General features: G+C 37.7%; 2 protein-coding genes across 2 annotated transcripts; one reads left to right on the forward strand and one right to left on the reverse strand.

The window, feature by feature from the left end:
* Positions 1 to 1,397: 1,397 nt before the first annotated feature.
* On the reverse strand, positions 1,398 to 10,933 carry LOC146483713 (uncharacterized). Its single transcript, XM_085105860.1, has 10 exons — positions 10,798 to 10,933; positions 7,502 to 7,638; positions 6,247 to 6,339; positions 6,064 to 6,149; positions 5,048 to 5,100; positions 4,745 to 4,785; positions 4,365 to 4,434; positions 3,872 to 3,908; positions 2,680 to 2,743; positions 1,398 to 2,005 (listed from the first exon to the last, which is right to left on the reverse strand). The coding sequence occupies exons 1-10, from the start codon at positions 10,844 to 10,846 to the stop codon at positions 1,847 to 1,849; spliced, it is 789 nt and encodes a 262-aa protein (XP_084961986.1). The 5' UTR covers positions 10,847 to 10,933; the 3' UTR covers positions 1,398 to 1,846.
* On the forward strand, positions 10,909 to 15,672 carry LOC146483714 (small ribosomal subunit protein bS6m-like). The gene is made up of 3 exons (XM_085105861.1): positions 10,909 to 11,046; positions 11,192 to 11,331; positions 15,434 to 15,672. Exons 1-3 carry the CDS (start codon positions 11,002 to 11,004, stop codon positions 15,624 to 15,626), a joined length of 378 nt encoding a protein of 125 aa, XP_084961987.1. The 5' UTR covers positions 10,909 to 11,001; the 3' UTR covers positions 15,627 to 15,672.
* Positions 15,673 to 16,844: the final 1,172 nt, after the last annotated feature.

Genomic DNA, 16,844 nt, shown 5'->3' on the forward strand with positions numbered 1-16,844 from the left:
GCAAACCTACAGCGATTTAATTTTTGGATCTTTCTGAGCTATCAGACACAACTAACTGATGATAACTAACTGCTGATTGTAGCCCGGATGAAAAAACGACTCAAGGCCCGGTTAAACGGTTTCAACATGTGCTTCAACACAGTTGTGGAACCAAATGTCGGGGGCATTTGAACAGGTCGTTGAACATTGTTGAAAGCTTGTTGAAAGTGTGTTGAATCAAATTTAAATTGGTTTTAACTTTCATCCAATATCGATTCAACGTTTTCTTTTTTCTCGAAAATGTTGAATGGCTTTTTTTTTGTATTTTATTAATTTTTTAACCTCAGAGGTTACAGTCAAAAATACAGATAGAATATATAGACTTATTTGCTGACCCCCCTCCTCCCCCTCAAATAGTCACACACATACACTTAACAAGACACACAATCACACAGCTAACAACAAGCGCTTAGACAGGAATTAAGATATTATAATATAAATTGTGGATGCACGCTTCAAAACACCTATTTATCTTCAAAAGCGACACTTGCTCCATTTCAAAGAGTGGGCTTGCCTTTTGTTTTTCCATGTAGAAATCTGGCATTCTAATAAGTAAACTGACTTGATTCGTACTAAGAGAACATTAAAGAGTGGTTTTGAATTGTTGATCCTACAATAGTATATATATTGTTTAGCAATGAGAATAATGTGATTCAACAACAGAAAGTCCTCCTTCCTTTGCCAGTCACCAAATATTATATCTACAGCAGATAGTGATTCAACCTTGATATTTATGTTGTTGCACCATATTACAAGTTTCTCCCATAGCGTTGCAGTGAAAAGGCAAGTCACAAATAGATGTTCAAGAAATTCGTCATTCACACCACCAAAGGAAGAGGCTGAAGAATCTATTTTGCCTATTTTCTTTAAAAACGTATTTTTTACTAGATACCTGTTCAAGACCTTATATCGAAATTCTCATGATTTTGTGTCATGAGCGACTTTAAACGGCAAGCTATAAATTTCCTTCCATTTCAAACAGACATTATCAAAGCTTTCATTATACCTCAACTGTGCTGTTGGCAGAGTTACTTATCCAGAAATTAATTCGCTGCTTTTAGACAACGCTTTGTCGATCAAAACATTTTGATTATTTAAAACAAGTTGAATTTGATTATGAAGAACAAAATGTCTTTTATTCACATTCACTTTCAGAGATTGCCACCTCGGTGCAGGAATAGCGTCGATAATGGCGTTGAAACCGTTTGAACACTCCGTTCATCCAACATTTGCCCAACATCCGTTTAACTTTTGTTGAACAAATGCTGGGCAAATGTTGAAACCGTTTAAACGGGCCTTCAGTCTACTCATCTCTTTAATGTGGACAAATTAGAGCATGTTAATAAAAATACATTCAACTGGGTTTCAATGTCCAAAAACTTCTATTAAATCTTTACTGTTCGCATCAACTTCGCTATTCATCCATTTAACAATTATCCTGCAAAATCGCGCAGAATATCGCCTGATACTTAGCCGACGAGGCCATAGGCCGAGTTGGCTAAAATCAGGGAATATTCTGGGAGATTGAGAAGGCTAATTCTTTTATTATTCAACACATTGATAACAAAGCATAGTTTTATTGCAAAAAAGCTAGAGACGATCTTTATTTGGCCATTTTTCTCCCCAACACACAAAATTACGTATATCGCAGGACATCTGGGCCGACGAATATTCAGCGCACCATGTCCATATTTGGGCAGTGTTACAATGTGTTGAATAATAAAGCTACATATCAGTTCTTACAGATATAGCACTCTTAACAATTCTCCATATAGCTCTTTCTTTTTATTCAATTTCAGCACAGTTGTTATCTTGGACACATAGCGTGCCTTCCACCGTCCACAGGTAGCGATGCACCCGTCATGTAAGACGAATCACTTGATGCCAAGAATGCGATGACACTCGCGACTTCTTCCACATTTCCAGGCCGGCCCAAGGCATGCGTTTCTTTACACCGTTCTAAAAACTAATACCAAAGGAAAAGGGAGAATAGAAAAGAAGAGAAAAGAAAGTAATTTATTAGCCAAAATAGCGATAGAAGTTCTTAGGTTGTGTGAAAATTAAATTTAAATTTAAATCTCAACGCTTTGAAGCACCTCTTCACAAACTGATTAAAGGAAATCGTTACCGTCATTTAATTTGATGAGCTTTTGCTTTGATTTTCTCCAAGAATTATTAATGGTTTGAGAAGCTAAATCAAACACTGGAAAGAATGTTTCATCCTATTTACAAACAACTCGAAGTTGGCTAAAAGAAAAAACTCAGCTGCCCCTCGTTTTTTTAAAGCACTTCTCGGTGTTTCGGAATCGGACGAAACACTCTTCGTCATGTTTGATATAATACTTCAAACATAACGCCTCTTCTTTTCGCCAATTCCTGTCCATACTGCCTCCAAAGCCACTCTGTTTAGTTTCTTTTTATGTTGCTCGTGTTCAGCCCTTGCGCCTTTGTTCACATTCCACATTCGTGCTCACTTTACCTGAAACAGTCTAGACTATTCAGGTAACACCTCACCATTTGCTCTAAATTTATATCAGGTGGGCACTTGATACAAATTTAGAGCAAACTTGAAACATGTCTTTCAACCAATCACAACATGCATTTCCTAATGTTTATGTTCCTGAGAATAAAAAAACTCACCTTCTGATATTCGTCCTCATTCATGCCTCCTCGTTTGTGAATTTCAGTGATAATCACACCAGGGCTGCAATACAATAAATAAATAAATAAATAAATAAATAAATAAATAAATAAATAAATAAATAAATAAATAAATAAGAAAAAGAAAAAATTACAGACTGCCCTACCTTAATAATATTCTCAGCAGTTGACTTAAGGCTGGTTTCCATATGATCGCGGATCGCAGATCGCAGATCGCAATAAGGTCTGCGATCATATGGAAACTACTTCTGTGATCGTCTGCGATCGCAGATCGCAGAAGATAGAACCATGTTCTATCTAAAGGCTGGTTTCCATATGATCGCAGACAATCGCAGACCTTATTGCGATCTGCGATCTGCGATCCGCGATCATATGGAAACCAGCCCTTAATGTGTCAAGGTCATAAAATCAATCTGTGGTAGCTACTAAAGGGATCACGTCTTTTGCAATTTAAATATGGCCAGTTTTTAAATTCTGAAATATTCTCACATGAGTGCCCCAGCTACTTTACATTGGGTCCCAAGCTTACAAGAAGTTACTGATCCCCCGCTGGACTTAACATTTCATCATCCGAGTCTAAAAAAAGGCTACACTTACTTGACTGAGTTAAATAAATAAATAAATAAATAAATAAATAAATAAATAAATAAATAAATAAATAACTAAATAAATAAATAAATAAATAAATAAATAAATAAATAAATAAATAAATAAGAAAAAGAAAAATTTACAGACTGCCCTACCTTAATAATATTCTCAGCAGTTGACTTAAGGCTGGTTTCCATATGATCGCAGATCGCGGATCGCAGATCGCAATAAGGTCTGCGATCATATGGAAACTACTTCGATTGCAGATCGCAGAAGATTAAACCATGTTCTATCTAAAGGCTGGTTTCCATATGATCGCAGACCTTATTGCGATCTGCGATCTGCGATCCGCGATCATATGGAAACCAGCCCTTAACGTGTCAAGGTCATAAAATCAATCTGTGGTAGCTACTAAAGGGATCACCTCTTTTACAACTTAAACATGGCCAGTTTTTAAATTCTGAAATATTCTCACATAAGTGCCCCAGCTACTTTACATTGGGTCCCAAGCTTACAAGAAGTTACTGATCCCCCGCTGGACTTAACATTTCATCATCCGAGTCTAAAAAAAGGCTACACTTACTTGACTGAATTAACACGGATTTGCTTGGATGCTAGTTCTGCAACAGTGAGAAAGAAAAATAATTGTTGAGTTTTAATTTGTTGTTAATAACAGGCATCATCTGCTGGTGAAAATTAAATAAAATTTTCATTTGTTTTCATCTTATGTCACTCAATATTTCTTTAGACTTACAGTACATGTACATTTGTACATGCGCTAATTAATATTCTTATGTCACAGTCTTTTCTACAAAAAGTAGGCCCCAGCAGTTCAAAGAGCAGATAACTTTATCCAACATATAAAACTGATGAATGGATTGGAGTACAACATTCAGCTGGATAGCGATTTATCCACTGGATAGAGTTATCCACTCTTTGAACAACCAGGGCCTTACCACATTAATTTAATAACAAAAAAAAAAACATTCAGTAGCTAAAAACAAAATTGTGACTCTTGTAATTAAATGAATTAATTAAAATTAAAAGATATAAATTACCATTTCACCATCACTTACCAAGAGCTGCACATCTTGTAAGTTGATCAACAGCACTTTTGGACATGTTGTAAGCTAGAACTCCAGGGAACTGGAAGGGAAAAAATTTAAGGGTGTATTCAATTGACCCTATTCCAGAATAGGAATACATGCAAGAGGATATTGGAGTTACTGGAGTACAAAATCTTCTTAAATTATCATGTGTCAGCGAAAGTTTGCAGAAATGACTTCCCAAATTTACTTAAAAGAGAAAGCTAAAAGCTTTTCAGGAATACTGTCAATCGAATGCAACCTAAAATTACAGTTCCAAATGGAGAAATGGCCAGGCATTTTCAGACCCCTACCTACCCCACCGCAAAGAATAAGATCTGAAAATTTCTTTTTTAAATTTGTGTACTTACCGATCTTATACCATTAACACTAGAAACATTCACAACGCAACCTGGAACAAAAAGGAAGGGCAAAATTAGTAAATAACTTAAAACAATCTTTGGAATATTTCTGGTGAGTTAAAGAAATTTTTGTCATCAGTAGGGCAGGCTCTCATTAGACTATGAAGAGTCCCACCTGCTAATGAAAGCCTTGGTGGAGTTGTATTATGGCATTAACCAAAAAGGTAGTGTTATTAACGCCTAACCTGTAATCATTTTACCTTGATTCATCACATTAAGATACTTTCAAAATATTTTATTTATTTTGATTACCTTTGGTTTCAGTTAGATAGGGCACAGCCAGTGAGGTGAGGTAAAACACAGCTCTGTAGTTTAAGAGACATCAATATTTACAAATAATAACAATCAGAGTAAACACCTCAAAAAGGCAATAAGCATTTTTTTGTGTGAGATATTGGTTCAGGAGGACCCAGACCCAGATTTCCTTGGCAAAATGCATGCTTAAATGCACCAGGTTTGATGCAAAGGTGAACTGTTGTAGACTACATGGCTTTACAGGATTATATGAGCAGAACAAATTGTAGAATGTCACTGTTTGATGTTTTTATTACAGTGTGACGCACCTTACTGTGGCCACCCATCAAACTTTTTTTACAAGTTAGCCATAATACAAAACAACATGTTTTCAATAATTCCTTGTTGCATCACATGCCTGTTGGACTTTGCAAGGAGGCATGACAGTTAATCAAATTTGCGTATCCTGATTGGCTAACTTGTAAAAAAAGTTTGTTGGGTGGCCACAGTAAGGCGCATCGCACGGTAAGAGATAACATGTTGTTCATTAAACCTTCTCTGGTCTAATCAGCATCTGCTGTAGATAGCTACATGTACATGCACGTATAAAAACTTACATTTTCAACCTACCATAAGTGACCCGACATCTCTTCCACTTGACTGTGGCCCAAAGCTAAAGGATGTCCTGCACTTATTAGAGGGTATATATGTGTGTTAATGTTGGGGTGCTGGTCAACTGTGTAATGATTGGGAGTTAATATTTCTTCTCAAAAGTTTGTTGTTCTCTCTGTTTGTGGCAATCTCATGTTTGAATCATATACTACAATATCGGTAAGCTTCATTATACCAAAATATTACATGTGTACAAGTGATGTATTTCCAAATAACCATACCCAAGGAAGGGATTTTTTCTTAGACCCCACCTCCCTCTCCCCTGGAAATGCTAATGTGTGGGGAGGGGGGGGGGGGGGAAGAGGGTGGTATGAATATTTTCCAGAACTACACAGTGCAAAGATTAAAGAAATACTAGTCACCTTGTATTTATCCTCATAACCTTGTCAAATGCTTCCAGGGAAGTATTTTCAATGGTTCCTTTGTGAACAATACCAGCATTGTTGACCTGCATAAGAATATACAGAAGTCACCTCACACTTACCAGAGCGAGTTCAGAGCTCAAAATGACAGAACGACTTACTAGGTGTTAAACACCTGCTTACCAAAATATCAAGTTTTCCGAAGTGCTTTATTGTTGCATCAAGAAGAGCCTTTATATCTTCATCTTTTTCCAGATCACCTTGAACAGGTAGAACCTTCAAAAGAAGTGTATCAAATCCTTATTACTAATATTGTGTATAGGTAAGTTTCAAAGAGTATCAATCCCCCACCATCAATGGGAGGGGGAACTTTCCATGTCGATTTGCATTTTTCAAAACAATCCATTCATGATCAAATACCCCACCACACAGCTACAATCCTGGCCAAAAATGTTTGGACGATTTTCAAAACTCAACATGAATACCTCCCACCCCCCTGCCCCCATGCGATGTTGTCATGTGGCTGTGTTTATGTACAGTCTGAATGATTTCAATGGCTATCAACATTGCTTGGGGGAGGGGGGGAAGGCTTTCAAAAATTTGCAATGACAGCACCACCAAGCTTATGGCGACTGGTTATAGATATCCAGAACACAAATGTACACTGCAAACACCGTATTTTTGTTACCTGTCCCAAACAATTTTAGCCAGGATTGTAGATGACTAATCTTCAGTGGAAGAAACACCCTGCTCACTTTTTTAAAATAAATATTAAATAAATAAATAATTTATTGTTTAACCCATTGATGGCCAATGATTTTGCCTAATTGTGTATTCGTTCCTCATCTCCCTGAGAAGGGTATTTTCGTCCCCCATTGACAAAGCTGCTTTTCCCTTCGCGTTTTTCCAGTCAGACATTTTTATAGCCCCTAAAAATGAGCGTTGAGAGGGATCCTGAAAGGGGCCCATGAACCTTTGGCAAATACATGGATATGCCAACCCTCCTAGATTATACAGTCCAGAGTTTCGCAGATACAAGATAGATACAAATCTCCCAGTCTCCTGTATGGGTTATCAAATCTCTTAATATATAAAAGCAACTTTTTATTGTTCAATATAATCAGTTAAGATTTTAGGCACAAATTTTCCTAAAGTCAATCAAATAATTTCAGTTTTGCAAATCCATGTCACTGAGTTCCTTAATTTCGTACATCAGGTGCTTACAAAAACTGAAGTTACCTAATAGGATTACTTTTTGGGAAAGTGAAGGTGCAATTTTGTTTGAGGGGGAGAGGGTGGGTCAATTTGGACTTTGGGGAGGTGGATTTGAGCTTTTTGCTTGGGGAGTGGAGGAGCAGCTTTATGGGGGAGGGGTTGGCACACAAGAAAAAATCTCCAGAGATTGGAATCTCCGCAAATAAACCTGTTATTTAATTACCTGAGCATCACTTCTGGTTTCCTTGCATTTTGCTGCTACATTGTCAAGTTCAGCTTTGTTCCTTCCTCCAAAAACAACACTGCAACCAAGTTTGGACAACAAAAGGACTGTACCTCTGCCAATACCGGAACTGCCCCCTGAAAAGAATCAATGCACAACCCACAATAATTTATTATAAGGGTGATATCAGAATAAATGTTGCTGAGTTTCACTAGTGAATAAATTTGCACAGACACTGGAAGCTTGCAGTAAAGTAGGCAATGATATAATTTGTATAACTGGAAGGTACTCTACGTGGTACGCTTTCAAGGGGAGGCTCTGCTCAAAAAAGGTACCTTTTTGCCCTTGAAGTATTTGAAAAGGTATAAAGCATTTTTGAAAATTTAGTACCTAAAGGGTCATGAAGATTGACTGTGCAGTAATTAATTTCAAGAATTAGAGCAAAAGTTCGATTCCCATCAGAAGTTAGAACCCAAAGGTTACATTTACCACAGGAAAAAATGACACTTTGACATATAATTTGATTTATTTATCAACGGATTTCAATAATTATGAACACTGTAATTTTCATCATTTGTTGCCCCAGTTCAAAATGTGCAGTTCCAGAAAAAATTCATACCCACCCCACGGAATGTCATCGAAAATTCCTAGGGGGAGGGGGGTCTTAAAAGTCAAAATTTTAGAAGTAAAGTATAAAGCTAAACTGGAATTTCCTAGGGGGACCAGAGGTGCAAAACAAAAGACCTTCCGTGGGGGGAGTATGCATATTTTCTGGAACTGCAAAATGGCAGAAAATTTGTGTCAAAGAGCTTATAAGTATTCAGTGACATGCACTCCCATTTTTTCTTGTTTCTGTACACCCCCTTCTCTACTGGCCCCCACCAATGTTCTTCTCGGGTACATACTCCCATGCTTAAAGGGGCACGGTCACAGTAATTCTGTTGTACTTCGGTCAAAAGCGCTCAAATTTTTGACAAAGAACCTTTCTACAAGTATAACTTGAAATTGCTGTTAGAACACCGGGAAGAAAATATTTAAGCAATTTCTCCAAGAAAGAACAAACTACAACCAGGCTTTTAGCATTTTCTCTATAATACATAGGAAGAGCTTGAAAAAACAAGTTGCAATCCTTTCCACCCAAGCCATCCGCAGCCAAACATATAATACTAGTTTCTTTGCACTAATAGGGTTATTGTTAACAAAACTAAAACATCATTTATTTTGACGATTCCGTTGCTTCAAATATGTACTTTGGCTATTCAAAGTGACACAAAAATAGGCCATACTGCCCCTTTAAGTCCACCTCTCTTTCTGGTGAAATGAGATTTGGACAAGTCCCACATGCCCTTTTGTCACCCTCGATCGCTGATTAGCCCAGTTCATAACCTCCTACCCTATCACACACCAACTTTTACCACAACGGTACTCCTGTCACATACTGAAATATTCAAACTATGAAAACTAAAGATATGTGGCCAAAGAATTTTCTGATCACACTCGAGCCCTCTAAATGTAACAGGATTGAAAAAAATCACCTAAGTTTTGACTTTTTCCTGCACTTGTCTGAAAATATTTTTGCTGACCTCACAGCACTAATTAATTGTCCAGAAAAGCATGCAATGGCGAACTTGGCACTTTTGATGAAATCTTGCAACAGAGTTGATGATTTTGGCTTTCTCCTTCCGAAGATTCGTTCATAAAAAAGAAGTGAAAAGTTAGAAACAGGAAGAAAAACGAAAATGGGGAAAAAAGGGCACGGGGAACGACAGGAAGAACCTGTGCTCCTTATTACAGTATTTCTCCACTCGAGTGTGAAAGGGGCCTCTTCAGAGGAGAAAGTGATCTTGGCAGATTTGGCAACTGTCACAAAATAATGTCAAATTACCAATTGAAACATAGAAGCTGGCCATGTTGACAGATTTGACGATTAAGCAAAATTTTGTCAAATTGTCAAACTTAGGCAAATTGGCCAAACACATAGGAGCCAGCCATATCGATGGGTTTCATGATTTTGGCAAATGTGATGAATATGGCAAAATTTCGTCAAATTGCCAAGTTTATGCAAACTAGTTCAACACATAAAAGCCAGTCATGATTCAATTTTGGCAAATTTGGCAAATGTGACGAATTTGGCAAAATTTAGTCAAATTGCCAAAATACAAATTAGCTAAACACATAAAGGCGAGCCATGTTGATGGATTTGAGATTAGACTTTGGCAAATTTGGCAACTGTGACAAATTTGGCAAAATTTGGTCAAATTGCCAAAATGCAAATTATCTAAACACATGACAGATTTGAGATTAAATTTTGGCAAATTTGGCAAAATTTAGAGATATTGCTAAACTTATGCAAATTAACTCAACACAAAGAATTTATGAAATTTGATAAGCAAAACCTCTTATTATTAGTACCATACCTTGAGTGCTCTGATTTCTGATTTTGAGTATCTTCAGTTGGTAATAAGTTTGTACAGAAATTATTTACGATGATAAACTTATTTATTGAATTGTTCTATAAGAAAGGTATATTTGCACCTCATTTGCGCAATTCAAAGTGGCAGCCAATTTGATCCCTGGCTGTTGATTGCAAATCAGATGTTGGCATTTCGCATGGGCTAGCCAGTCTGGAGAGCATGACAGGTGCCGTCATTTCATTTCGGACTGGTGGTGTACTAATAACAACTACTGCAAAATTATATAATTTCAAAGAGTGACTCTTTCCATATCAGACACATGCATCCATGCTTGACATCATCACCAGTACAAAAACAGAAACAGGATTTGGGGGTGGGGGGGGGGGTAAGGAGGCCTTACCCCTCTGGGGGGCCACGCCCCCTTTTCTTGTTTTTTTTTTAAGTGTTTGTAATCTTTTGAGTGGTATTATGCACTCAATCGTTTTAAAAAAATCATCTTAAAGTCTGTCTTTAAATGCTCTCACAATAAATTTGCTGTAAAGCAGAATCTCCACGAATTAATGTGAAAGGTCATCCATCGGCGCCTCAAAAACAAATGTATTTCACATCCCTTGAGGGATCCTCGTCAACGTAATAATAAGCCATTTATCAGCCTTCCGCTCTCGGAGTTATGTCATTTATTGACCTCGTGCATCCGAGGACCGAGGGGCCATTAACTCTCACTCAACTTCTTGCTCGCTCGACTTATCCGATCATTTCATTCTGTTTCATTACTAAATACTAATCAAAATCTCCACGCCACAGTTTTAATCGCACATCTTTTTACTTAAAAATTAAACACACTACAACACTGAAAAAAATAGTAAATTATTGTTACTATACCTGTTATCAAGGCAACTTGACCAGCAAAAGATCGCTCTTTGGCAGACATCTTGATTGTGCAACACGTAAAAATCCTTACATGAAGTAGCAGAAGTGAAGGACTGCGACGGACTGGGCATCCGCGCGATTTGGTGAGCTGAGATGATGCCTTGATGGAAAAGACAGAGCTTTTTTCGGTGAAAAAATTGCCAGTTCTGCGTCAAAATGCCACAATATGAGCTGTCCTTGATAACAAGGATTCTACCAAAGGTGAGAATGGACAATTTGGATAGTCTTCGAAACTTGCTTGTTGGCGATTCTAGAGTGAAGTGGATTGCCACTAAACCACATTGCTCAAACAAGCTTAGTGCGCCTTAGCTTTCTAACAGTATTTGTTGCACTGTGATCCTAACAGGAGGGATTTGCATCTGTACTCCGTCGAACAGCGCTCTCTATAATGAACAAAGGAGGTGTTGTAAGGAAAATGGAAAATCTTGGCGAACAGGAGCTTCCTCACAGAATGAGAGCACACACTGAATGGCACACACATGGAAGGTGAGGATTTTAATTAGGTTGCAATTGTACAAAATGAAGATCAAGCAACTATATGTATAAGTTCAAGAAGTATTGTACGTTGTATTTAACTGATACTACCAGTGTCAAGCCTGGTTCTCAAATTATGCTGCTTACAAACCTGCAGCATAGCATCACACCACCTGGAGTACTTTTCTGGTAGATCTTTACGATTGGCTAGGCTGCATTTTATGTAGGGTACGCCGAAGATCTTTGGCATGGGTTTCCAAATTGCTCGGCATACTGGCACATAATCGCGGTCTTTGGTGTAAAGCAGCATAAGATGGAGGTATAATAGTTTCTGGCGTAAGATTACCTAGGATTTTGTAAACTTCTACTGTTGAACGAACTGTTGTTATCCAAAAATATAAGGGATTTCTCTCCTGGTGTAGGACTTCGTCGCATGCAACAAGCTTACGACAGGCCTGCGACATGAATTGTCTCGTGTAAATCAAACCTACAACTTGCTTACAACTGTCATGTACATCACAAAAATGTCGTAGGATTTTAAAACATGATTTAAAAGGTATAGGCAATGCTGAACGACGAGAGTTGTGTGTGATTTTTTGCATGACGCAAGGAGTGGTGCTCTAGAAATCGTCGTAAGCAAAAGTTGTACTGTCTAAATTGGCCTTTAGACACTAAATAGTCTGTACTTGTTTTTTTTACATTGTAAAAGTTGTATCAATGTGCGGTCGTTGGAGGGAGAATCGGGGTCGGAAAAGAAAACGAAAGCTGAGAATGGAGAGACGCAAACAAAAACAGACTGTCCACTAACCATGTAAACCACAATCAAAGCACTCATGGGGTCAGCATCGCTTTATTTGTCATGTGGTAGATGACTGGAATGCTCTCTCAGACGGCGTTAGGAACATTTCCAATTTTTTAGTTTTTAGACGTCTTATTACAAACATGTAGACTCTTTTATCGATCTTACCCTTTTTACTCTTTATTTTTAGAGAGCTATATTTGTAATTTCTTTTTTTGTATTCTTACGTTAGATTTATGCAGGGCCTCACTGAAAACCACATTTTGTTACTTGGGTTTCCCTGTTGAAAGATCTTATTCATTATTATGTAACAAATTTGTTTGAATCTCCCTTTCACCCAACAAGGGAAAATCCCCACTGGTTGAATTATGGCACAATCTGTCATCAAATTTCTTTGCATGTCATTAAAGACATTGAACATGGTGTCAGTGTCACATTAAATGTGATACAGTTGACGCTGAATAGCAAATTACAACAGACGTAATTGACATAACGAGTCAATCAGAAATTGAAGCAACTGCATAAAATGGGGTCAAGCGTGGAAAAACGTGTGCGATCAGCAAGTCATGATTGGATGTGGTTTTGCTTCTCACTGTTTGGCATGAGTTTATCCTACCAATATTATTACAGTAAATCCTCACCTTACCAGGGCTGCAAATAACGGCCGGTCAACGGACAATGTCCGGTCAAAATCGGGTATTGACCGGACAAATCCTTGGATTGCCGGACATCTTGTCCGGTCCTTTACAGACTCGTTCAGAGAAATTTTCTATTTGATAATCACGAGGGACAACATTCCTGTTTCCGAAAGAAAAAACAAACGAATATAAAACTAGACAAATAAGTGGTCGAGAAATTCCCGGTAGTCGCAAACTTCCATGATGTCATCAAGTCCTGTCGCGACCGCAGATCATCGTGTCTTTCGTTATTTTATTTACTTTAAGTGTTCCCAATTGGTATAGGGTTTTACCTTTGGTTAGATACCATGATTGACTCTTAAATAAAGTGATTGATTGAATGATCGGAAAGTGCCCTCACGAAGAGTAATATTGCTGCACCAAGAATACTCCACGTAGCATTTGCTGCAAAGTGCGAAAAGCGTTACTTCCGGCACACCCTGCAAAACATGCTTGGTTACTAAGCTTTCTGATAATTTCATCACTCGATGCAACTCAAAAATGGAGCGTATAACACAAAAAGTGGAAGAATAAGGTTGTCTTAAAGGGATTCTTAATGGAAGAAAGTCAGCGAGCGCAACAATTGTACCTGGAATAAGAAGCCATGCATTTAATACAATTACATACAGTGCCGAATATCGAAACCTTTCGACGATATAAGTGTTTCTTGTTTATGTTTACATTTCAGTTAGCTTCTTTCTTCAAATTAATTAAGAGATCGATTGAACCCTTCAGCTTTCACATATTCTTCACATTTTACTTAAAGTTCAGTTGTAGAAATGATGTGGCGATTGCCAAAGTGTAATATTTAATTGAGTGATTTTGCCAGATGTGAATTAAAACGGACAATTGCGGTTGTAGCTTGCGTAACCGTTCCACGTACTGAATGCGAGGCTTCTTCTGCAGTAAAGAGTAACGTGTAATTTTTATTGTCAAACCGACTTAGATTCAGTTGTTGTTTTTTTAGTTGTAAAAGGATTACTGTGCAATCTAGGTTCACTATCGCAAGAGTTACGACTGTTAAAATTTGACCGGCCAAAAACGGGTAGTGTCCGAGCAAAAACATGTTTGACCGGACAACGTGACCGGCGCCTGCCCCTTAGTTATTTGCAGCCCTGCTTACGGACACCTCTTTAAGGTTACTCGGTACCTTCAGAGGTGTCTTCAGAGGTGTCCCGCATCCAAACGATGTAGTGCATCCGGTTTAAACTGTAGATACCTGAACCCTTATATGAAATTAAAGCTTATAGAGCTGGCTATACAACAAAAGCAAGAATTTTGATATAAAATGAATTGCCAAATTTTTAGCGCTGTTTTCTTGAATAATTTGTTTTTACTTGGAGGAGCCACTTCAAAGAGCTAAAACTCAAAAGGAATTTGTTTGTTTGCCTTCAAATTTGGACAGTAGCTAGTTTAACATACAAACAACAAAAAAGTCTGCGAATTTTTTCTTTCGAAATATTTTTTCTCCGAGAGCGATTTTTGTCAATTACTCCACATTTTTTTCATCCTATTTCGAAAATGCTCTACAACTTTTCACTGCGACACGTTTTTTTAGCGCTTTGGGTCGGGAAACTAAGGAGCAAATTGAATTAGCAAAAAACAAAATTCACTTTGACTTGTAGCTTTAAAAAGGTGATTCCGACGCTCGCAATTAGAGGTCGTGAAAAATTCGACAATTTATTTTATTTCAAAATTCTTGGTATAGTTTGATAGCCAGCTCTATAAGCTTTAATTTGATATAAGGGTTTAGGTATCTACAGTTTAAACTGGACGCGCTACATCGCTTTAACGCGAGACACCTTTGAAGGTATCGGGTAACCTTAACATGGACACCTCTCTATTACGGACAGTTTACTTGGTCCCTGAGGGACCGAAATCCATATAAAGCCTACCAGACACTTATCCCTGTCCCCTTGGTGTCTGTAATAAAGAGGTTCGACTGTACAAATTATAGTATAGTAAAGCAAACAAAGAAAAAGTGAAAATACTTTTGACACTCAATGGGAGGGCTCTTGTTGTTTTAGCTCAGATTCACCAGAGTTTTTACATGTGGACATTGGCCCAATGTTTCACCTGCTGCTTTACACTTTGTTTGCAATGAAAACCTATGATTATGGTCAGGATTTCTGTTTTTTTTTTTTTTTTTTTTCGAATGATGTATTATTCAGTGAGTGGCACAGGCATAATCCAAAAGAGGAAATCTGAGTGCTTCTGTCAGGAGCAGAACCTAAGACTTTCATATTACATATTACTAGTTTGAATGCTGACCACTGAGCTACAGGAGACTCGTGGGAGCAAAGGCCATTAAACTAGGTTCATGGCACAAACATCCTGCATACTGCTAGGATTGGAATGTCAATGTGTGGCATTTGTGCAATGGAATAAATGTGATTTATTCTGTTTTTATCATAAATTCAAGGCCACAAGCAAAAACTTTGAGGAATCTGAGCTAAAACAAGAAAAACAATCTTCAATGCATAATTTATAGGTCAGTTATGTTCTGAGTCCTTCAATTGAAAATTACTCTTTGTTATCTTATCATTGTCACAGTCATTGTTAGGCTCAAGAAGGGAGGAAAGCAGTGCTGGCATTATGCACTCTATTGTTTTGTACTAACACATCTCTTTATTTTCAGATACTTCTTGTTCCACTTTGATCTGGGACCAGAAGGTATCAAGGAAATGAAGCATGAGTTAGACACAGATGTGGATCTGATACGGCCCCGGGTAGTCTATGTGAAGAGTCGCTATGATTCAGAGAAAGAGAAGCACAACATGTTGGAATGCTGGGAGAGTTATAAACCTCCAAAAAGTTTCCTTTCAAGATGATACTGATTATTTAGTTTGTAAATAAAGATTGTTTATCTTGCTCAAATTTCTTGTACATGTATTCCCTTTCACCTTGTGTAAGCGTTCCTTGAAGGTTTAAGGTGGCCGAACACAGTTTGCGCGCGCTTAACAGATTCTGTTTAATAGGTGATGCTATTAAGTGCGCGCTAGGGTTGTGGTAAGCAAATACTATCGATCCCTCGATTTTATACCAAATAGATCACAAAGGTAAGTTTTGCACTTAAAATAACTTAGTTTCTCGTTTGTGAATCCTTCCTCATTTATCGCCGAACAAGGAAAGTGAGCTTACAATGAGCTAAGCCTTTTTGTACGCTTTTCATCTTTGCTGAGAAAACCTAATTAAAAGCCACGCATGCGCATTTGAGCAAAAAATTGTGACTGGTTGTTTTAATGCAAATGAACTGTTTTCTAAGGAACCGCTCGTTAGAATTTCGTGAAATTTGACAAAACAGTAGTTTTCTAAAAGCGTAACTTGCCTACAAACCAAAAACAAAATCTAACAGAAAGTATCTTCAAAAAACATTAAAGTGCAAAACCAACATTTACAGGAGATCTGTCTGTTAAAATTACATGGAAGAAGCGTCACTATGTCAGTATTTTGTGAGTTTTTCTGGACACAAAAAATGGAAAAAATCTAACGAGTGCATTTTCCAAAAATTAAGAAAAACCATTATTTGTGGACGGTTAAAAGCTTGCTGCGTTGCCATGGCAACGGCACCATGCTCAACAAGAAGTGTCAAAATTTATTCCTTCCTAGTTAATCTTGCACCATGCTAATTTCGGGTACTCAGAAGTATGTAGTTTTCAAATAATGTTTACTAACACCTGTGAACTGGAAAACTGTGTTCGGCCACCTTAAACCCTTTAAATATGCTGTACTGCTACATGCTGTATTTAGCCCACTCTAGAAATTAGCCCCCACCCCTCCCTCACAAAAATGCCCCTAAATCTCATACACAATTATTCGTAATTAGGCAACAACAGTCCCTGCATTCAATTTACCTCTCATAATTTGCAGCACCTGACAGTACACACATTAAGTGTGGCCGGAGGTAAATTGATCCCTTGATTTATGACAGAGGGGAGCTCACTATATGACTTAAAGCCAAGTTGTCAACATATGGAGAGACTCCGCCCAAAAGGGGTGCATTTATCACCCCCAAAGTATGTAAAAGGTTCCCTTTAAGTTGAAATGTA

This window comes from Pavona decussata, unplaced genomic scaffold, assembly GCF_977016875.1.
Source record: "Pavona decussata unplaced genomic scaffold, jaPavDecu1.1 SCAFFOLD_38, whole genome shotgun sequence".
In the NCBI taxonomy this organism is placed as follows: Eukaryota; Metazoa; Cnidaria; class Anthozoa; order Scleractinia; family Agariciidae; genus Pavona; species Pavona decussata.